Genomic DNA, 19,603 nt, shown 5'->3' with positions numbered 1-19,603 from the left:
TGAGACAAGAAAGGTTCTGTCCTCAAATAAGCACGGATTTAGAAAGGAACACGCGTGTGAAACCCAGCGTTCCCTTTTCTCACATGAAATCCTGCGAACCATGGATGAAGGGCAGTATATAGATTCCATACTCCTAGATTTCCGGAAACCGTTTGACATGGTGCCCCACTGCCGACTGTGAACGAAGGTTCGAGCATACGGAATAGGTTCCCAGGTGTGGAGTGGCTCGAAGACATTTCAAACCTAGCACGTTATCCTCGACGGCGAGTGTTCATCGGGGACAATGGTATCGTCGCGAGTGCTCCAGAGTGCTGCGATAGGACCACTCTTGTTCTGTATACACATAAATGATCCGGCATTTAGGGTGAGCAGCATGCTGCGGCTGGTTGCTGATAACGCTTTAGCACACGGTATAGCGTTGTCATTGACTGATTAGTGGGGTATAGGATGACTTGGACAGAATCTGTATTTGGTATGAGGAATGGCAGCTTGCACAAATTTAGAAAAATCCAATTTAATACAGATGAGTAGGAAAATCAGTCTTGTAATTTTCGAACATATTACTCGTATTAGTATTATCCTGCTTGACATAGTCATGCGTATTAAATACCCAGGAATAAAGTTAGTAAAAGATATGAAATGGCACGACTACGGAAGAACGGTAGTAGGGAAGGCGAATCGTCGACTTCGTTTTACTGGGAGAATTTTTAGGGAATTGTAGCTCATCTATATAAGAGACCACGTACAGAACACTAGTGTGACTCTTTCTTGAGTACTGTTCAAATTTTTGGGATCGCCACCACGTATTATTAAAGGAAAACAACAAAGTAATTTAGACGCTTACTGCTAGATTTGTTATCGGTAGGTTCGAAGCAACTGTTAATATTCGAAATAAAAGTACTAAGGAAAATTTTTGCACCTGTATACGACGAAAATAATATGGAATGGAGAAAAGAAGAAATGAAGAATTAAGAGGGCTGTACAAACACAGTAACATCGTCGAAGTGCTCAAGAGGAGAAGGTTGAATTGGGCAGGCCATATAGCAAGAATGCAGATAATAGGCTACATAGAATGGCATTCAGCAGAACAATAGATGGGACGAGAGGAAGAGGGAGACCCAGAATCAGATAGCGGGATAACATTCGGGAGGACACAGCTAGGATGAACAGCAACAGCAACTGGACAAACAGTGCATTGGACAGGCAGAAGTGGAAGAGGCTCATAGAGCAGGCGTATGGTCGATAAGGCCCTTGCCACATGTAAAATAAAAAAAGTAAAGGTTCGAGCAAAACGCGAGTGTTACGAAGGTTCTTCCCGATATAAAATTTCTGTTCCTGAAGGGAAAACGACATCGTTTTCACGACACAAAGTACAGAAAATTTAGAGAATGTGAATTTTAAACTTACTGCAGAACGACTCTTCTGCCGCCAACGTACTTTTCGCGTAAGGACCGGAAACACAAGAGAAATCAGGGCTCGTACTGACGCGTATAGACCATCTTTTTTCCTCGTCCCATTTGAGAGGAAATGATTAGTAGTGCTGAAAAGTACCTTCTGCCATGCACCATGCAGTGGCTTTCCGAGTTTGTAGGTAGATGCAGAAATCCCAGTCCGGGTACCCCCATTTTGGTTTCGTTTGGTTTCCGAAAACCGTTTAAAGCAAAAGCTGGGGTAGTTTTTTCGAAAAGCAAAAGCCTCATGTTCTTCTATAACCTTGTCCGCTCCTAACTTGTACTCCGTCTATAGGTGTCTCTATTGACAGGGCGTTAAACCCTTACACCCCTTCCTTCATTGTAAAATACCTTAGTCTGATTCCTCGGCACAGGCCCGTCTCTTGTGAGAGACTCTACGAGTAACCAAGTTCCCCCTTAATATTTGCATCACATATGCCTGCGACTGATCTCTGTCGTTCGCACAATCTCATAGATGGCCCCGTTTGGAGAGACCAGTCTATTCATCTGTACTATACGCATTTATGTTCATCGGGCGTGACCTACTTGACCGAGCACGGTTGCGTTTCGATCGCACAGTGGATTCGCATTCGAGACAATGGTGGTTTATATTCTCGTTCAAGCATCGAGATGTTGGCTTCCGTGGCTTCTCTAAGTCGTTAAGGCAATTGTCGGTATGGTTCCGTTAGAAAGGACGTGTGGGCTGTTCTTTCCCCGTTATTATTCAAAACGAACTTCTGCTCTGTTTCTAATAAACTCGTCGTCGACAGGACGTTAAAATCTATTCTTCCTTCTTCCTTTTTCTGATACAATAATAAGACATTCGAATCATATTCAAGAGAGCGTGGTTCAGATCACGGTTGACCACCATTTGTGTTTCCAACGGTCCTCGCGAATGATTTCCGGCGAATGCCTGGATGATTCCTTCAAAAAGATAATGCTTCTTAACTTGTATCATTCTCATCGTACAGCGATTATGTTTTTTGTGTAATGATGCGTGCAACCGACATCAATACAACATCAATCTCTAACATTTCTCCTCATTCTCTTCTTCCTTCTTATTCTTATTGTACCATTTATCCTAGGTTTTATAATGTCTCATTAAAGTTGTGCTATAGAGAAATACTTTCGTCTGTGACACCGAATTCACATTTTCCATATCTTAGCCACACTTTCCGTGACCCATGCTCTGCTGTTTGTGGCGTGTGACCGTAACTGGCAATGTTCCTTTATGGAGCAATTGAAATCATGTGTTACGTACGAAAAGTTTTCTGCCATATATCTATAACGAGTACGGTCATCATTTGTAAATGCCGGTCGCGCTAACAAATTATGAATATTCATTTGGGCAGCTTAAGTTTCACCAATTGTCTTAAGAAAAGACGAAGTTCTTGTAGAACACCAGATGAATGCGCCCTACGAAGGCTTCGTGCTATACTCCTCTTTCATAGCTGTTTAATTCAGGACTGTTTTTCAACTTTATGATGCATCTGATCGAATACACACACATCACACATCACACTCACCACCAACAAATTTCTTTTTTTCCTTCCTTCGTTTTCACATTCATTCACAATAAAGTAAACATGCTATTATACTTCAAATATGCTCACTGCGTATTTACTAACAGTGCAGTTATGTGTCTGACACTAAATAAAATAGAGTCAGGTTAACACAATGGCTAGCAATGGCTAGCAGAGACAGAAAATAACGTATCATATTTTAAAAAAACGCGTCTTTTCTTTTATTTGACACTGGTGACAGGTACATTACCACCACCAGCAACATTAAGCGAAAGACTCATCTCCGAGGTAAACGAGTTGAGTCTCAGAAACCGTACCAAATCAGTAGTTTTCCGTAGTTAGGCAACCGATGTAACCGATGTGGCCGGCCTCTGCATCGAACACGCCAGTCTGCGTGTTTTGGATTATTAGCTACACGCAGAGCTGATCATTTTCAACTCTTACGTTTCACTCAATAGCCGAAAATTGCAGAGACCATTTGCAAGCGAGTTCAAACTGCTACTTCCATTTGAGGTTACGGGCCATGATTCGCCACCCATTCCGAACCTAATATTTGACTTTTAACTGAAATGTTGGAGAGTGGTAAGATAATTGCAGTTGTCTTTTTGAATCTCTTTCTAGTAGTTAATTGGTCAAGAGGAAGAGTTTAGTCTTTGTTTTGCAGATTTTTAACTGAGAATTAAATGTTGTCGTTGGTAACTGAACCGAATGGAATAGGATAATTAATCCTACTTTCCATTTTTATGATGTCATAGTTTTTGTTTATGTTGATGATCTTTCTGTTATCAATGATTTTTCACTGGAAAAGTGATTTCGAAAAACGTCATAGATGGGATATTGTGTATTCATTGAATTGTCAGTGCTCGTGTCCTTTTCTCTCACTTTATTTGTCTTCAACATAGGTTTATGTTTATCAGGAAAGAAGCTAAATATTCCAACAGATCAACATTCTGAACAAATGGTTGCTCTTAAGAGGATACCTGCGTTTCTAATGTCGGCGATATTCTTGTTAAGGTATCGGAAAACACTTTCGAGTTTTGAACAGCCGCAGGGAGCGTTTCCTTACTCGTCCGCTGTGACTAGTATTTACGAGAGCAGCGCACTGATTTCCATTTCTGGCACAACAGGAAAATTTCACCTTGACGAACCCTTTTCCCGTGATTTCACTTCAGTACAAACAACTGCGCATCGTTATTGACTGGGGGTGCGAGGTTACTCTCAATGTCTCTTCCTCTGACATTTCGGAAGACAGTGAATAAGACGACGGTACTGCATAACCGCGTGTGATGATGGACGTCATTGACAATCATTTCACACGAGTCTAGCACATGGCATTTGTATACCGCTTGCATTTTGAGTTCGTGGGCAGTTTATGAAACTGAAGATTTGTATATTTTATAATTTATTTCAATAAACGAGCAAGTATTTATTATGAGTTTGGTTGCTCTTTCGTAGATCAGTATTAAGATCATTTTCCTTCATGTGGATCTGTTATTTTTAAATTGTTTTTAATTTTATTTATATATTTATTTTTTCCGGAGAGGATTGGTATCGAAGCTGTCTATGTTAACTGAGAGTGTACATTTACTCATGTAACTCGGGCAGTTTTGTAGCCTTTGGGTCATCATTTAAATCGGAAAGTATATCTCACTTTTTCAAGACAGGCATATACACGTGCACTGCAGCTACACATAGAAATAAATGCAGACTGTACTAAAAAAAAAATGCCGGTTAAAGGGAAGAAAATGAAATGCTATTAACCATTGGAATCATGTTAAACATGACAGTGCATGCCGATACTAATCGAGGTTATTATGTAAAATATTTCGGTTGCTTCTTTTCACTTACTAAAAACAATCGCACACACCATTTCTAATCAGGGATTGTCAGTTTTCGAAATAAAACACTACGTGATAACGAAAAACAGCTCTTGGAAAAAAGTTTAAAGCTCAATGTTGTCTCACAAATAAGTGAACGACAAACATTAAGCATTCTGTAATAGTTGAAAAGACGAAAGTGAAGTAACTTGCATAATTATACAGCAACTACCGACTGTATGGCCAAACAAGTGAAGAAATTAAGTGAACATCATTATTTACATATACCTTGATAATACTGCATTTCCAACTGACGTTTGATGAAAATTATCATCCTCGAGTTATGGAGTTCATTGAATGAACGAAGGCTTAGTACCGAGGAAAAGCAAGAAACCTATTTAGCAGAGTAGTTATGTATTGGGCGTTCACTGATTTTTAAAGCAATTTAATAGCAGAAGGAACAGAAGGTATTCATCTTAAATGGGTTCGTTGACTTGTATTTGAAGATCTGAAGCAGTACCACATCGCAGAGAATGTCAGAAATCATATTAACAAATTTTACGAGCAAATTTATTTCTTGAAATGCCTGAAATGCATTATCAGCCTTCAATACATAGCTAAATGACACATAAAACAATAAAATCTGGGAATCGCGAGATATTTTAGATTAAAAAAAACAGTAATTCAGTCTCTACAAGCAATGGCCAATGTCTGATGTCCCTTTAGGACAGAGGACAATACAGATGGACCAGTGGCTCCCTTGGTCACAGTTTTGTCGAAGATACCTTCATTGCATTCGTCTAAGCGAATTCAAGGAAAACGACGGAAAATTTTGTTCGTGATATCTGGATGTGGAACTGACTGCACTCCACCTGACAGAGCAATGAGTCACATTTCTCCGTTGTCTCGAGCATGTATTTTTCCTCACGGACTGATATTTCCATCACAATCCTGTCTACTGGTTAAACAGAGAAGATCAACTCTCCGACAATATTTATTACTGAAATGACCTAGTCTCAGGTTAGAATGAATTCGGGCTTTAAGTGAAATATTTTAGTTTTTAACTTAGTTTTTCGTTTCAAAAGAGGAAGCTCTTACTCTCCGAAAACAGGAAGACTACTGCATACAGTATGTGTGATGCATAGTTCCCTGTGTTTAAAGCAGGAATTAATTATAATATGCTGGTAGAAGATTTCACTAACGTGGAAATATATATTGGTTTTTATTTACATACGATATCACCAGTCACCACTTGTTTTCATAAGCATCTTTTCCCGATCCGAGATTTCTGTCAAGTATAGGACAGAATAAACCTTGAGATGTCTTACAAGGCCAAACAGACAATTATCCTGTTGCTCTGGTGCGATTTCTCTGTTCACTGTACTCTCTGAAGCGTTGCATGACTTGTTTTGTCGGGAAGAAGAAGGTTACTCCCGTTGCGTCTTAAAGGCCTTCAGAGTCCAGCAGGGACTCCACGTAGGTCTTAGCAATGCCTTTGTGACTTCGGATAAATTATGTTATGCAGCTTGATTTCACTGCATGTCTCTTTCTACATTTTTGTTACAAGTTTGTTTCAGAAAAAAAATATGACGGAAACTTATAATACATTCCTACTTGGAGAACAGAACCAATTGCGAAGTAGGAAGATTAGGATTCAACATCCCATCGGGGATGAAAAGTTATATGAAACAGAACACTAGCTCGAGTTGGACAAAGGTACAATAAGATATCGGCTGTTACACCGTGAAGAGATTTTTTGAGTCCGTATAAAAGGGGTAGTTGGACGAGAATTCGAATGCTGATCCTCCCCAAAGCGAATACATTGCCTTAATCACTGCGCACCTTCACTTGATGTAGCCTACTAGGTTTTTATTAGACGAATGAAACAGACTCGAGGACACTAGACGAGTAGAGAATCAATTTAACACAGCATAAATCTAAATCTTCACACCAAAGAGCAGTAAAGTCTTCCCCATATTATCGAGCTTTCACTGCATGTTTCATCAGAGGCTTCTGCCAGGGAGAGTCTTCTAGATATTCCGAACGGGCTATGAGATTCTCTGTAAAAGTATATAACCGGATATATGTTGTTCTTTCGTATACAAAGTTCCACATGTTATCTGTCGACAGCAGTTACCATCAAATCTAACTTTGAAGAAGGAAACTATTTCTCAATGGATGGAAAGAAGAAGTATGTTCATGTCGGTGACTTAACGAAAGAAGATTGTTACGAAATATTTCTTAGTCTTGAACTGTAGTGTTGGCAGAAGAACCAACACTGTGTTTCTAGAGGAGGCCGAAATGCACACGTTTAATTACACGCTGACTGGCGTGAGGTCTGGAACAGGACAATATCTTGAGAATTGCAAATAAAGTACGTAGATGATGTAATACTTAACTTTAATCCACAATTGTAGAACATCTCTCTTGATGATACATGCTTCACATAATAAATATCAATTGAATACGGCGCCTTGCTAGGTCGTAGCAAATGTAGCTGAAGGCTATGCTAACTATCGTCTCGGCAAATGAGAGCGTATCGGTCAGTGTAGCTTCGCTAGCAAAGTCGGCTTTACAACTGGGGCGAGTGCCAGTACGTCTCTCTAGACCTGCCGTGTGGTGGCGCTCGGTCTGCTATCACTGACAGTGCAGACACGTGGGTCCGATGTATACTAATGGACCGCGGCCGATTTAAAGGCTACCACCTAGCAAGTGTGGTGTCTGGCGGTGACATCACATCAACTATTTAAGGAAAGACAAACAAGATGAGTAACAAGCAGCAAATACTGTGGAAAATTTCAAGCTAATATGCCAGTGCCCAAGCATTCACGAAAAAACAGGAGGCGAAAGCTACCCCTTGAAAACCTAGTGACTCCTGAAAATGTTTGCAGTCTGCTAAAGCATTCTGAACCTGAAATGGATAAACATTTGGTAGACGAACTTATTCACCAAGTTGAACTCCAGTTATTCTTCTCCACCCAAAAGAAAATCTCTGAGTTTGTAGGAAAACATATCCCAGAAACAAATGTAGCCGAAATATTCTCAAAACGATTAAGCTGAAGTTGTCAGCTAGGTTAAACTTTCCTCATCAGTTAGTTCTTTCCATTAATAGCTGCTAACGTATTTTCAGAATTATACATATTGAAACTTGCCCGACAGAGTCTCTATCAGAGTGCAGACTTTCCCTGTCCGGAGTCCATTTCTGTAAGATGTCACTGGGTGTGTGACCGTGTCATGATGTGATAAAAACACCGACATTTTTGCTACCATTGCAGACAGCCTGTTGAACGTTGATTCCCGACGAGGCCTTATGAAGGCACCTGCAACATACCCGAAACTTCGGTAGTTTTCATACAGACGCGGTCAAGTGGTCAGAAGAAACCTATAGTAAAGAGCCTTTGTAGTCTTACATTAACCAAACCACCTCTCTAAGAGAGTGAATTTCCTTCACGTTCGCCATGAAAAATAAGCGAGTTATGTGACGTCTGCTGTTACTGTTTAGAATGCACGCGCCAAATGCCGACTTAACAAAGAATATTGTGGAAGAATTATGCACTGTACTGTTACTAGAAAATGCAGTCATAGTTTCAAAAAACAGACAGAAAATAATGTAATAGTGGAAAACAGGACGTCTCTCAGGAGTAAAAGGGAAGTTGGAAGTCAATGACATCGCCGACACGAAAGGTGAAGCACGCCGTTGCAGCATCTAAACTGAGTGCCACCTACCTCCGTGAGTTTCTCCTTCTGCAGCAAAAGGTCAGATGCAGTGATGTGCCTTTCTCACACTAACTGCGGATAGAAGCTGCCTTATTCGTGCCACGCACATTTTCTCCGCGGCTGCCCTCACGCGCTGTTGTGTAATAACCCCAGCATCTAACGATCTTCACTAGCTATGTTTACCATCTCCTGCTGCTGTTGTGTAACCAACACAAAGAGAGAAAATCAGTTTATTACCTCGGCTGATGAACAGAAATTTTAAATTCGATAATCATACGTGGTGGCTCATAATACATTGCGTGAAGTGTATTGAAAGTATTACTCTATTTTTACAATTATTTATTTGTTCAATGTGCTTGGATACTTTGTCGGGTGTCTTTTCTGTGTGACATTAGCATCGGTGTAACGTTAGCTGTTCAATGCTCGTCAAAAGTATATCGTTTCGTTAAGCGTAGTGAAAAAGTCTTACCGCGTTTCATTTTTCTTCTTTATCTTCAGCCATTTTCTGTCCTGGCAGAGTTCGTTAACGATCAGAATCCAGCAAAACATGATTTGACCATTGTTTTATTTTTATCCCGCTGCCTGTTGGTTTTAGTGTCCCACAATTAGTAGTTACCTTAAAGAACAAAAGCTGTGCTTGTTGTGAGTCGTGTAGTCTTTGTTGTGCGTTGTAGTTATGAACCAGAAACGTGAAACTGGAGAGACATTTACCCAAGCGAATGGAAAAAAAGGGACTGAAAACTACTCTTACCCTATCTACGTGGAAGTGATATTGGTCGGGTATACCTCCACATCACACAACCCGTCGAAATCTATGCAGGTCTCTTCCCCAAAAAGAAGTAAGAGATGCACCTACTCTTCGATTGACGGTTACTTCTCACTAGTTGTCCAAAACCCAGTCAGTTAAGCTACGTAAGGGCTGATAGATTCAGCGAAGTGATCTTTGGCTCAAATACATGATGTAATTAAGAATAGTTATGTTCCTACATTATTTAAGAAACTACCGTGAAATTTTTGCGAACTATTTCGGAAACATGCACATAAAAAGTAGTAGTATAAATAGTTTCGCACTGGACACAAGAAAGTAGTCATGGATTGGCTGTCCCACCTTGAAGGACATTTTCAAACCATATCTCTCACTGGTCCGTACATTGTACAGATAATGCTTGAATTCGTGCGCGCTCGTGCGTATGAGTGTGCATGCGTGCGTTCTTGTGAGAGCGTTCATGCGTGTATGTATGTGTATAAGTGAGAGAGAGAGAGAGAGAGAGAGAAAGGGACATTTATATTCGGTTACATGTGCACAATCATAATATGTGAAGATGTTATCAATTCACCATCCAACACTTTCCCCTCAGAATGTAGTTAGCAGAAGCTATACGCCTCTCCATAAAGATTTTTACCAGGTTTGTTGTGTATTGCTATATGATCTTCCATGATTTTCCGCAACCCGTTCCTTCACCTGCAGTGTCCGCCTGGTTAGCTGCGTGGTAACGTCCTGGCCTCCCATTTAAGCGGGCTCGGCTTCGATTTCTGGCCGGGTTGGAGATTTTCTCCGCTCGGGGCCTGGGTATTGTGTTGTCCTCATTATCATTTCATCCCCATCATCGCCCAATGTGGCGTCGACTGAAATAAGACTTGTACTTGGTGGCCGAACTCTCCCGGATGAGGCCTCCCACCCAACGATGCCATACGCTCATTTCATTTCATCTGCAGTGGCAATAATAGTTCCTCTCCACTTCCATCCCTCAGGAAGGAATGGATTATTTCATTTACTCTTGCCCCTAATGAATCTGCTCTCTGTTTCTCATACGAAGCCTAAAATCTTCCTTTTGTTCCTGGGTTTTCCTGTATCCCAGGCTATAAACACTGATATTGGATTGATACTTTCAGCGTTATTGGCGGACATATACTGATGAGTCAAAATATTAAGACCTCCTGCTTAATAGCTTCGGTGTCCGTCTTTGGAACGAAATACATCACTGATTCTGCGTATCAGGGATCCAACAGTTTGTTGGTAGGTTTGTGGAGATATGTGACATTAGATGTCTACGCACACGTTATGCAATTCGCGTAAATAAGGGGGTGCTGATTTGCGTACGTGATGATGGCGTCCGATAGCGACCCAGATGGGTTCCACAGGATATACATCAGGCGAATTTGGTCGCCGTGATATCAGCGCGAGTTCACTGTAACGCCCCTCAAATCAATGTAGCACATTTCTGGCTCCGGGACACGGATAATTATGTTGCTGAAAGATGACATCGCCGTAGGAGAAAACATCAAGCATGAAGGGACGCAGGTGGTTCGCAGCTGTCAGCTTGTCTTAGATTACTACTACAGGTCCCATGCAAGCGCAGGAGAATGTCTCCCGTAGCATAATACTGCTCCCACCAGCCTGCGTCCGTGGCGCGGTGCAGGTTTCAAGCCGCCGTTCATCTCGATGATGGAGTTTGTGGAGACGACCAGCGACCTAGTGTAGCAAAGATGTGGTTCACCCGAAGAGCCAACACGTTTCCATTAAGCGACGATAGAATTCCGATGTTCCCGTGCCCACTGCAATCGTAACTGACGATGTCGTTAGGTCGACAAGTGAACACGTAGGGGTGATGGGCTGCGTAGCTCTATGTTCAACAATGTGCGATGAACGGTGTGCCCCGGAACACTTGTGCGTTGAGCGTGCACCAGCACTGTGATTTTTTGGAAAAAATGCTGCAGATTACCATCTATCCTATTTTACACTGCAGACAAGCCACCGAACCCCATGTTCTGTGAAGAGTCGTGGACGTCCAACTATTTAGCGCCTAGAGGTAGTTTCACTGTCCTTCTACCTCTTCCCGTAGATGCTCACGACATTAACACGTGAACCTTCGACCGCTTTGCGTAATAGTAATCCACTCTTTGTCAAAGTGGCTTATCTCAATGGATTTCCCCACCTGCAGCCCATATCTTCGCTAGGAAGATTCCCCGTCCGTGTCTGCTCGGCTGACATACTTTCGTCAGCTCGTCACGTGCCCAAAATGCCACCAGGCGGCATACAACGTCACGGTAGGCAGTGGTCATGATGTTTTGGCTTATCAGTGTAATGAAGATATTGGCAGGGCTATCCAGATCATCGCATGCAACAAGGAAATGAATGTGACCGGCAGGGTGAGTACGTGTTATGAGCAACGTGTGTTGTGTTGACAGGTTCGGCAGCAGCGCAGTTCAAGTGTCCCGAGCCGTCCGGCTACTTCCCGGACCCTGTGCAGTGCGACCTGTACTACAAGTGCGTCAGCAACAGACCCGAGGAGCTGCTCTGCCCAGACGGACTGGTCTTCGACGACAGCAACCCTAACCAGGCGCGCTGCGACAACCCCAACAACGTCGACTGCGGCGACCGGACTGAGCTGCGTAAGACATCTCGCCTTCTGTGTCCGTCTCTCTACGTGTCATCAGTGTTGAATGAGTCAGTCAGTCAGTTCCTACCCTGCATGCCTTTCATTAGGTTTTTGTATGTCTACATTCACTACTAACACTATCGAGTGTGTGAAGGAACGTAATCGACAGAGGTGACCTCCACGTTTTCGAGTCCGTAGAAACAAAGCAGTAGACGAATTATTGTTAACAACAGCATGAAGTGTAGGCTGTGATGAAGTCGTTATAAGCAGCATGGGAAATAGCTTAAATGAAAATTCTGCAGGACGGAGGGAAATGTCATCAGAGTGCTGGGGGGAGGGACAAGAGTGTGAACTGACTCATACTAGCAGGACAGTAATTACGTTAAGGGGCATCGAAATCGCGACAGTTACTTCTGTCTCGCATTGTTAACATTTACGTTCATTGCTGGAAGGTCCTAGCTTATTTTAAACGACTGATGGTGTGGGAGCTTGTACAGATGACTCATTCAATTCAACATTAATGTAGAGAAGATAACTTGAGCTTTAATAAGTGTGAAGTTGTTGACTTACAGTTCTTAACTTACGTTCAAAGCGCAGTGTTTATGAAAAGGTTTTCCATTGTGAAAATTGCTGTGCTACGGTAATTATTTTTGCTTTCCTTTGTTCCTTTGTGCAAGAAAAGATAGCCAGCCGTTGTAAAAGTACTCTTCTCTGCCTTCAGGATTATTTCTGAACAGTTACTAAAATATTTCGTCCTTGAATGTAGTGGATTACCTAAATGAATTGTGTGGTAGACCAGGATCTTCTTGAGGAAAGTAAATGAGAGAATGTAAAATTTGCTGCCTTGAACTGACTCGATGAATTACATGTAACTGGCTAAATACGATGTACAGTGGTCTGGATGACTTCTCCTGTCAGTTATATGATTTTATGATTCTAAAATATTTATTGTAACTGTCTCAGTTGCAAATTGCCATAAATCATTGAGACTACTACAATAAACATTTTAATGTTTTAAAAATAGACAGTTCTGGCATCTGTCTTGACACTATTTCATCTCATGTAAATAAAAGGTGGAGGGGGGAGAAAGGAAAGGAAGGGAAGGGAAGGGATGGAGCTAATGATGTCAGCTGCATTGGGACTTAATGCGGAATCACTGGCGACGAGTGAAAATGTGTGCCATATCAGGGCTCGAACCCGGGATCTCCTGCTTACTAGGCAGTTGCGTTAATAACTGCGCCATCTTTTTTTCCCCCACCCGGACACAGTGTTTATCACAACTCCGCAGATAATCTCGGCACGCTCCCCAGCCGACTGAAACTCTCACCCAGCGCCACCTACCCACAGTCCCCATCTCTGTCCTCCATGCGCGCTAATTTTATATTCCAGCTGGAGGTTGAAAGTAAATGTGTATCTGCACTGAGGTTTGTGGATTCATTGCCCATCGAGGTGACTCAGATATAAGAATGCATGGTGTGTATTCTTTCGGCTATTTCATGAATGCACGTTTACGTTTGAGTCCAGCGGGAATCTAGAATTAGCGAGCATGGAGGATATGGATGGGGACTGTCGATAGGTGGGATTGTGAGTCGAGACCTGCCCGAACGAATGGACACCACGCATTCATATAATATTTCGTCTGTCGCCAGTATTTCGTCTATCATCAATGTTATGATTGTCACGGTGGGATTTGATGTAAAGTATAGCTCACCCAAGGGAAATGTGTGTGGGTGGCACAAGAGCGCAGCGCTGTGGTGTGGGGCGATTTTATTCTATTTTACTTTTTTTGGGAGTGACTGGGGGGGGGGGGGGGGGGGAGGGACAGAAGGTGATGTTTGTGTACGTAGGGTAAATGAAAAGTAGAACACTAGGAACTATCTTTACAGAGCCTATTTTCCTTTTTCCTCTTCTACGAAGAAGTACACGTGACTAAGACCAAAGACAGTCTAGGCTTATGTCCTCGTGTATTTTAAAAAATCTTATTTTTCTATAACATGCTTCACTTGGTTGTACTATAAGTCTAACTTCTGGAAGAGTAGAAACAGTTAACGAAGGGTACGAGAAACATGGAGAAGAAAACAGAAATGAAAGTAGCTGTGTAGTGGAGTAATATGTAAAGAGGTTGTAACAGAGGTGTTGGTCCTTGTGCAGAGGAGCCGAAGCCGTCAGAGGGCTGCCCGCGCGCCAACGGCTACTTCCGTCACCCCGACGCGCAGGTGTGCGACAAGTTCGTCAACTGCGTCGACGGGACGGCCAACGAACTGCCCTGCCCGCCTGGACTCATCTACGACGACAGCCGCAGCACTTGCGCCTGGCCCGCCGAGAGCCAAAGACACGATTGCACCAACAGCAAGAAGGGTATGCTCGCGCTTTCCTATTCTCACCGAAATTCCTGTTTTTAGAGGTTTGGGACCCTGTTTACCTCACAGGGTACTTTCTAACAGTACAAGCCTATACTTTACTACACCCGTATAAGTGTGTGGCCTCAGATCCATAAGGAAGAGATTCTTACTCTCTAGTTTATTTTGAATTAACATGGATCAGTTCTGGCACCGCTGACGAGTGTAAGTAATATCCAACTCTTTTGCTCAGCCTGAAGTAGGTGACAGTATTGGCCGCAAAGACAAATAGCGGTATTTTGTCAGTATTAAACCCCTAGATTTATATTTTATGTGTCAGTTCTTGGTGAAGAGTGTCGGTATTAAAATAGGTACTTCATTGATTTTCTATGCACTGACGTGATCCAATAAAAGTTCCAGACATCCTGCGGCCGATACAGCGTTTCACATATCTCTAATTCCAGAATGAAATCATTTCTTCCGGAAGTGCTGGTCTTGCAACTTCCGCAGGAGAACTTCTGTGAAGTTTGGAAGGTAGGAGACGAGAACTGTCGGAAGTAAAGCTGCCAAGACGGCTCATGAGTCGTGCTTGGGTATCCCAGTGGTAGAGCACTTTCCCGCGAAAGGCAAAGGTTCCGAGTGCGAGGCTCGGTCCGGCACACCGTCTTAATTTGCCAGAAAGTTTCAGATCTTGAATTTTTTGTGAACGTTCACGGCCGGATACCAGGAAGGCGAATAACAGTCTTTCTCTAACAAATCTTTCATTGATAAACCAAAGTAGGTTTCCCTTTGAAAAATAATCAAGGCCTTCCATTAGTTACATAGACAAAAGTGCTGTATTTTCAGGCCCTCTTGAGGTACGTTCATCTCTGTTTTTGTTTCTTACTTTTTTGTGTACTAATGTCTCGACATTTTTGTTGTTGCTATACACAGCCCGGAAGATCCTTCAATGGAAACTACCGAGAAACTAGTATTTACATCGCATGTGGTCTCCAAATTTGTTTGTGGTGTTTGTTAGACTGGTTTCCTGCTCTGTTTTATCCCCATATTTTACTATCATTTCAGCGAAGTTACAATGTTCGTTATATATACGACAGTTCTCTCTTTAGTTACTGTATTCAGGTCATAGATTGTATCTATAAGCGTAAATTTCGTCACATCGAGTCGGCAGTGAAGGATATAGCATCACTCACGGATGCAATGTTCAGTCTCGCTAGTTCCCTATTGTATAATTCGTTGAAGCCAGTCGTAAGCCGCACTGTTTAGGTTTCAGTTTACAACTAACAAATACCAGAAACCAAAATTGTGGATTTACGATATCTCCTTTGGTTCATAAACTATCAGATATTTGTTAACATCCGCGCCAGTTCCTTATTGTATAATTCGATGAAGCCAGTCGTAAGCCGCACGGCTTAGGTTTCAGTTTAAAACTAACAATTACCAGAAAACCAAAATTGTGGATTTACGATAGCTCCTTTGGTTCATAAACTATGAGATATTTGTTTACATCCGTTTTTCTTGGTTTTGCTTCCTCTTAACCATATCTATGTCAGAGAAGATTAAATGGTATAAGTCACAAGCCGGAGCAGTGCTGCTCAGTATTGGAAGAACTGTTCAGTAGGGGACTGGCTGCCCCTCACTCCTGGGAGTTGGGCCTCAAGACGTACGATTTCATATTTGTGCACGTCTGTGGGTTCAGTACAAGAGCACGCCAGTCCCACAAGATGCCTTAGAGTATACATAAGACTGTTGTAAATTTTACATAATAAATGAGCGTGGTGTATTCCTTTTGTGCTTTATATTCATACGAATGTCAATTACGATTTTATGCCGGAAATTCACGCGAAATGCCACTAACCAAGCGTTTCTCGATGATGAATCAAAATCTGTGTTTTGGCCTAAAACTATTCACCTAATTAACATGAAAGGGTATTTAAGCTTATTACTTCAAATATTTTCGTGGTCTATAAAAATTCAAGTCAAGAAAACTCTTTCCATCATTAATTTAGCATTTTATTGTTAACGGTAGCCCCAACGGCTAGAAATAACTGGATCACTGGTTTCATTAGCTAATGTGACAGATTAAAACTAAATAGAGGCTCTTGTAGATTGATTGTAGGTGTAAATTCAAATAAAAGTGCAGTGGCTATAAGTGCATTCGTCTGTCTGAGTTATCCACCTTTTATCACCGTTCTCCATGAAGTTTAGTTATTTATTTTACTGTTACAGATGCGTTGTGTAAGACGTTCGCCTAAGTTGCCAAACATAAGAACTTTTTTATGTTAGCTTCAAGTGAAATATCCCGTGCAGAAATGGGACATTCGACGGCTTGGTCTTTGGAAGAAATCTCCGACGTCGTTACGGACCGCCACCGATAATCGGCAAAACTAAATATCCTGCTCTGCACTTCACCGCAATTATACTTTCAGCGATCTGAGTATCAGAACCTGTGGCAATCACGTCTGACTTATGAACTTCAGAGCTTACAGCGATGGGCTACTGCAGATTAGCTTACAACCAAGCGTCCATTACCTAAATTATGTATTCACCGACATGCCTTTCCCATCAGGTAACACAGACTATAAGGCTACACGAATAGATGGTGTATAACAAAAATGTATGACTAAACTTTTACAAAACATTCTTCACTCGTAGGGGAAGAAAATATGTTATATGGACATTGGTTTGAAAACGCTTTATTTCCGTTTTAGACCTCAGTTTCTACATCCCTTCTTCACACATCTACTTTGAAACGAAGCCTCATCAAGCAAGAGCACATCTGCACGAAAGTGACGGTTGACACTTTGGTGAATCAACCAGTAGCAGAAGCGTATCCGTGTCGAAAGATCAGCTTCTGACAGTGCCTGCTGCACGCTCTGTACATGATGCTCGTCTGGTTAACATTATTTGACGCAGCTAATTCTCTCACGCTGACACCAGGGCAGCCTTCACCTGCACGAAGTATTTCCTCCACCAGTTGAGGTGTCCTCGTCTTTATAGGCCTCACCCAGTCGCGAGTAGTAGACTTAAACGTCCCAAGCTCCCTATAATGACGATCATTTCCTTCAAAGGTCCCCCCTGTCGGGGCACCTTCGTTCTGGGAATCTCTCCCGATACAAAGAGGATCCCTACGGCCATTACCATCTGCTAATTCATACAGCAAATGGGCATCTGCCAACTCTGTGCTGAGTAACTTCCATTGTACTGTACCGGAAACCAAGTCCGCGATGAACACCAAACGGCTGCTGTTACGTGCTTGATGCTGCAGCAGCAATGAAGTTAGTCGCATGTCAACACGGGCAACGAAGTGAGTCACATATCAACATTAGCTTCGTTCAATTGGAACAACAAACACTTATTAATTACAACCCACAGTACGTTCTAACCAAACGGAACCAGGAGGGTACTATGAAGTTTGATCGTTTCACGTAAGAAAACATTTCATGAAATGCTGATACGTTCTGTTTCTGAGTGTTTCCCATGCTTAATTTGATTGTGAAGAGAAGTAAAAATGAGCTCTAATGTGAAAATGAAAACGTGTCCGGACCTATGTCCATACAACACATTTTATTTCTATATATATGAGAAATGTTTCCTGGATGTTTGGCCACAAATCTTTACAATCTTTACAATCTTATAAGATTGTTTTGTAGATAGAGTAAAGAAAATTAAAAAAGGAAACCAGTCCAACTTTCGTCACTAGGAATTTGGAGCACCACCAGGCACTACATCGCAGCAATAGGTAGAGATCAAGTTAATGAGGAAACTCGACTCAGTATCATGCGCAGATCCTTCAACTATCGAATTTCCACCATAGTGACGCACCTGCGAAATAACAGCGGACTCATATTCGACATGAGCAGGCCCCGAATTTCCATCCATATTACAAATTCTCGTGGTTTCTCTACATCTGCTAGGGTAAATGGTACGATGGTTTTCCGTTAAAAGGCTACGGTCGATTTCGTCCCATCCTTGTAAAATTGTGCCGTCGTCGTCGACAGGTCGTTAAACCCTAACCTTTTCTTTCCTCGCTTTCGTGGTGGCGTTAAGCTGTGAGAGAGCTCGGAGCTGTGTCTCATCTGCGTGCGCCAGTGATGCAAGCGCTGCCGCCGTTGCTCAACTCCATTACTACTGTAGCCGCTGTGCCGCTGCTGCAATCGAACCCAGTACCGCCAGCTCACGGTCACGCCGCCGTGCTTTCGCCTTAGCAACGGGACCGCCACCGCCGCTTCGAGAAACGGCTGGCTCTGGAAACGGTACTTCCCTTCGCCTTGAAGCTTTATCTCTTTCCGCCTACTGAGCTTCTAGTGGAGCAGAACTCTATTTACGTCACACTTTCACCATAATGGAACACTGTTGCCAAGGTGTGACAGAAAACAACAGACTGATGTTGTTTGACAAGTAACCAAAGTTTTATTTTTTAATCGAACAGTTCTGAGAACTCCTCGATTCGCGTCTGTTTTCGTGGAATTGAATTTTTTGAGAAATGTCTTGTGTCTGTCCGATATTGATATTATAAAATAGTAGACTCTGACGGGTTATGGTACCGTGACTACCAACTTTTGTACATTGTAACGGCTGTTTGCAGCGCATATAGCGGCTAGATTAGATGGAAGTGACTAACGGTTGTGTAGGACTGTTCTGTCTACACTTCTCCTCACCAATGTTGAAGTTTGCGTGGCGGAAACATCTCACAGTGAAACGTAACGAAGAGGTTGTTGCACCATCTAGCAATTAAATCAGGTTCCTGGGAATTTGGTCTCGGGAAAACACTTTTAAATCTTAATCTTGCTCCTCCTGCCATATGCCGATGCTTCCAACCCTGTGAAAACTTTCCTATAAGGTCTCATCCGTTGTAAACAGTCATCAAGTGATATCTGAGGCGCAGACCCGTAACAGAATCGTCCAAAATGTGATTCTATATGAATTAAACAATGCAACTCTCGTAAAAATTCCCCATATGAATGTGAGTTTAAGAATTAACTATAAAAAGTTAGTAAAATGGAAGGCCTGCGGGAACTAGAGGTGATTTCGTTGGCAGTACGTGCTGAAGCTGCTGGAAAAATGCAGTGGACAAAGAATGCCCCTATGGAGACACCTAATAATACGAGTACAGAGAAAACAAAATACAGATACTGAGTAGATCATTAAATCAGTAGGTTACTTAACGTGTACACATATGAATAAGTTTTCGTCTGTAAGAATCAGACTATCAACAGGATGTTAAATATTTACCTTATTTCTCAAGTCGATGAAAATCTGCATAAATCTGGACAAAGTCTTTATTTTCCACACTTGATCGTACTTATAGAACATCGTTCAGTTGTTTTAGTACATTATGAACATTAGATTACTGTAATTTCCTTCCTAATACGA

General features: G+C 42.1%; 1 protein-coding gene across 1 annotated transcript in view; it reads left to right on the top strand.

The window, feature by feature from the left end:
- LOC124555402 (protein obstructor-E-like) overlaps positions 1-19,603 on the top strand; it is a 46,843-nt gene that overhangs the window by 11,577 nt on the left and 15,663 nt on the right. The window contains exons 2-3 of the mRNA XM_047129297.1: positions 11,698-11,901; positions 14,040-14,246. Of these exons, the coding sequence (XP_046985253.1) occupies positions 11,698-11,901; positions 14,040-14,246 (411 nt within the window). The remainder of the gene's footprint in view (positions 1-11,697; positions 11,902-14,039; positions 14,247-19,603) is intronic.

This window comes from Schistocerca americana, chromosome X, assembly GCF_021461395.2.
Source record: "Schistocerca americana isolate TAMUIC-IGC-003095 chromosome X, iqSchAmer2.1, whole genome shotgun sequence".
In the NCBI taxonomy this organism is placed as follows: domain Eukaryota; kingdom Metazoa; phylum Arthropoda; class Insecta; order Orthoptera; family Acrididae; genus Schistocerca; species Schistocerca americana.
Note: the sequence above shows the minus strand (reverse complement) of the source record. Positions and strands in the feature narration are given on the sequence as shown.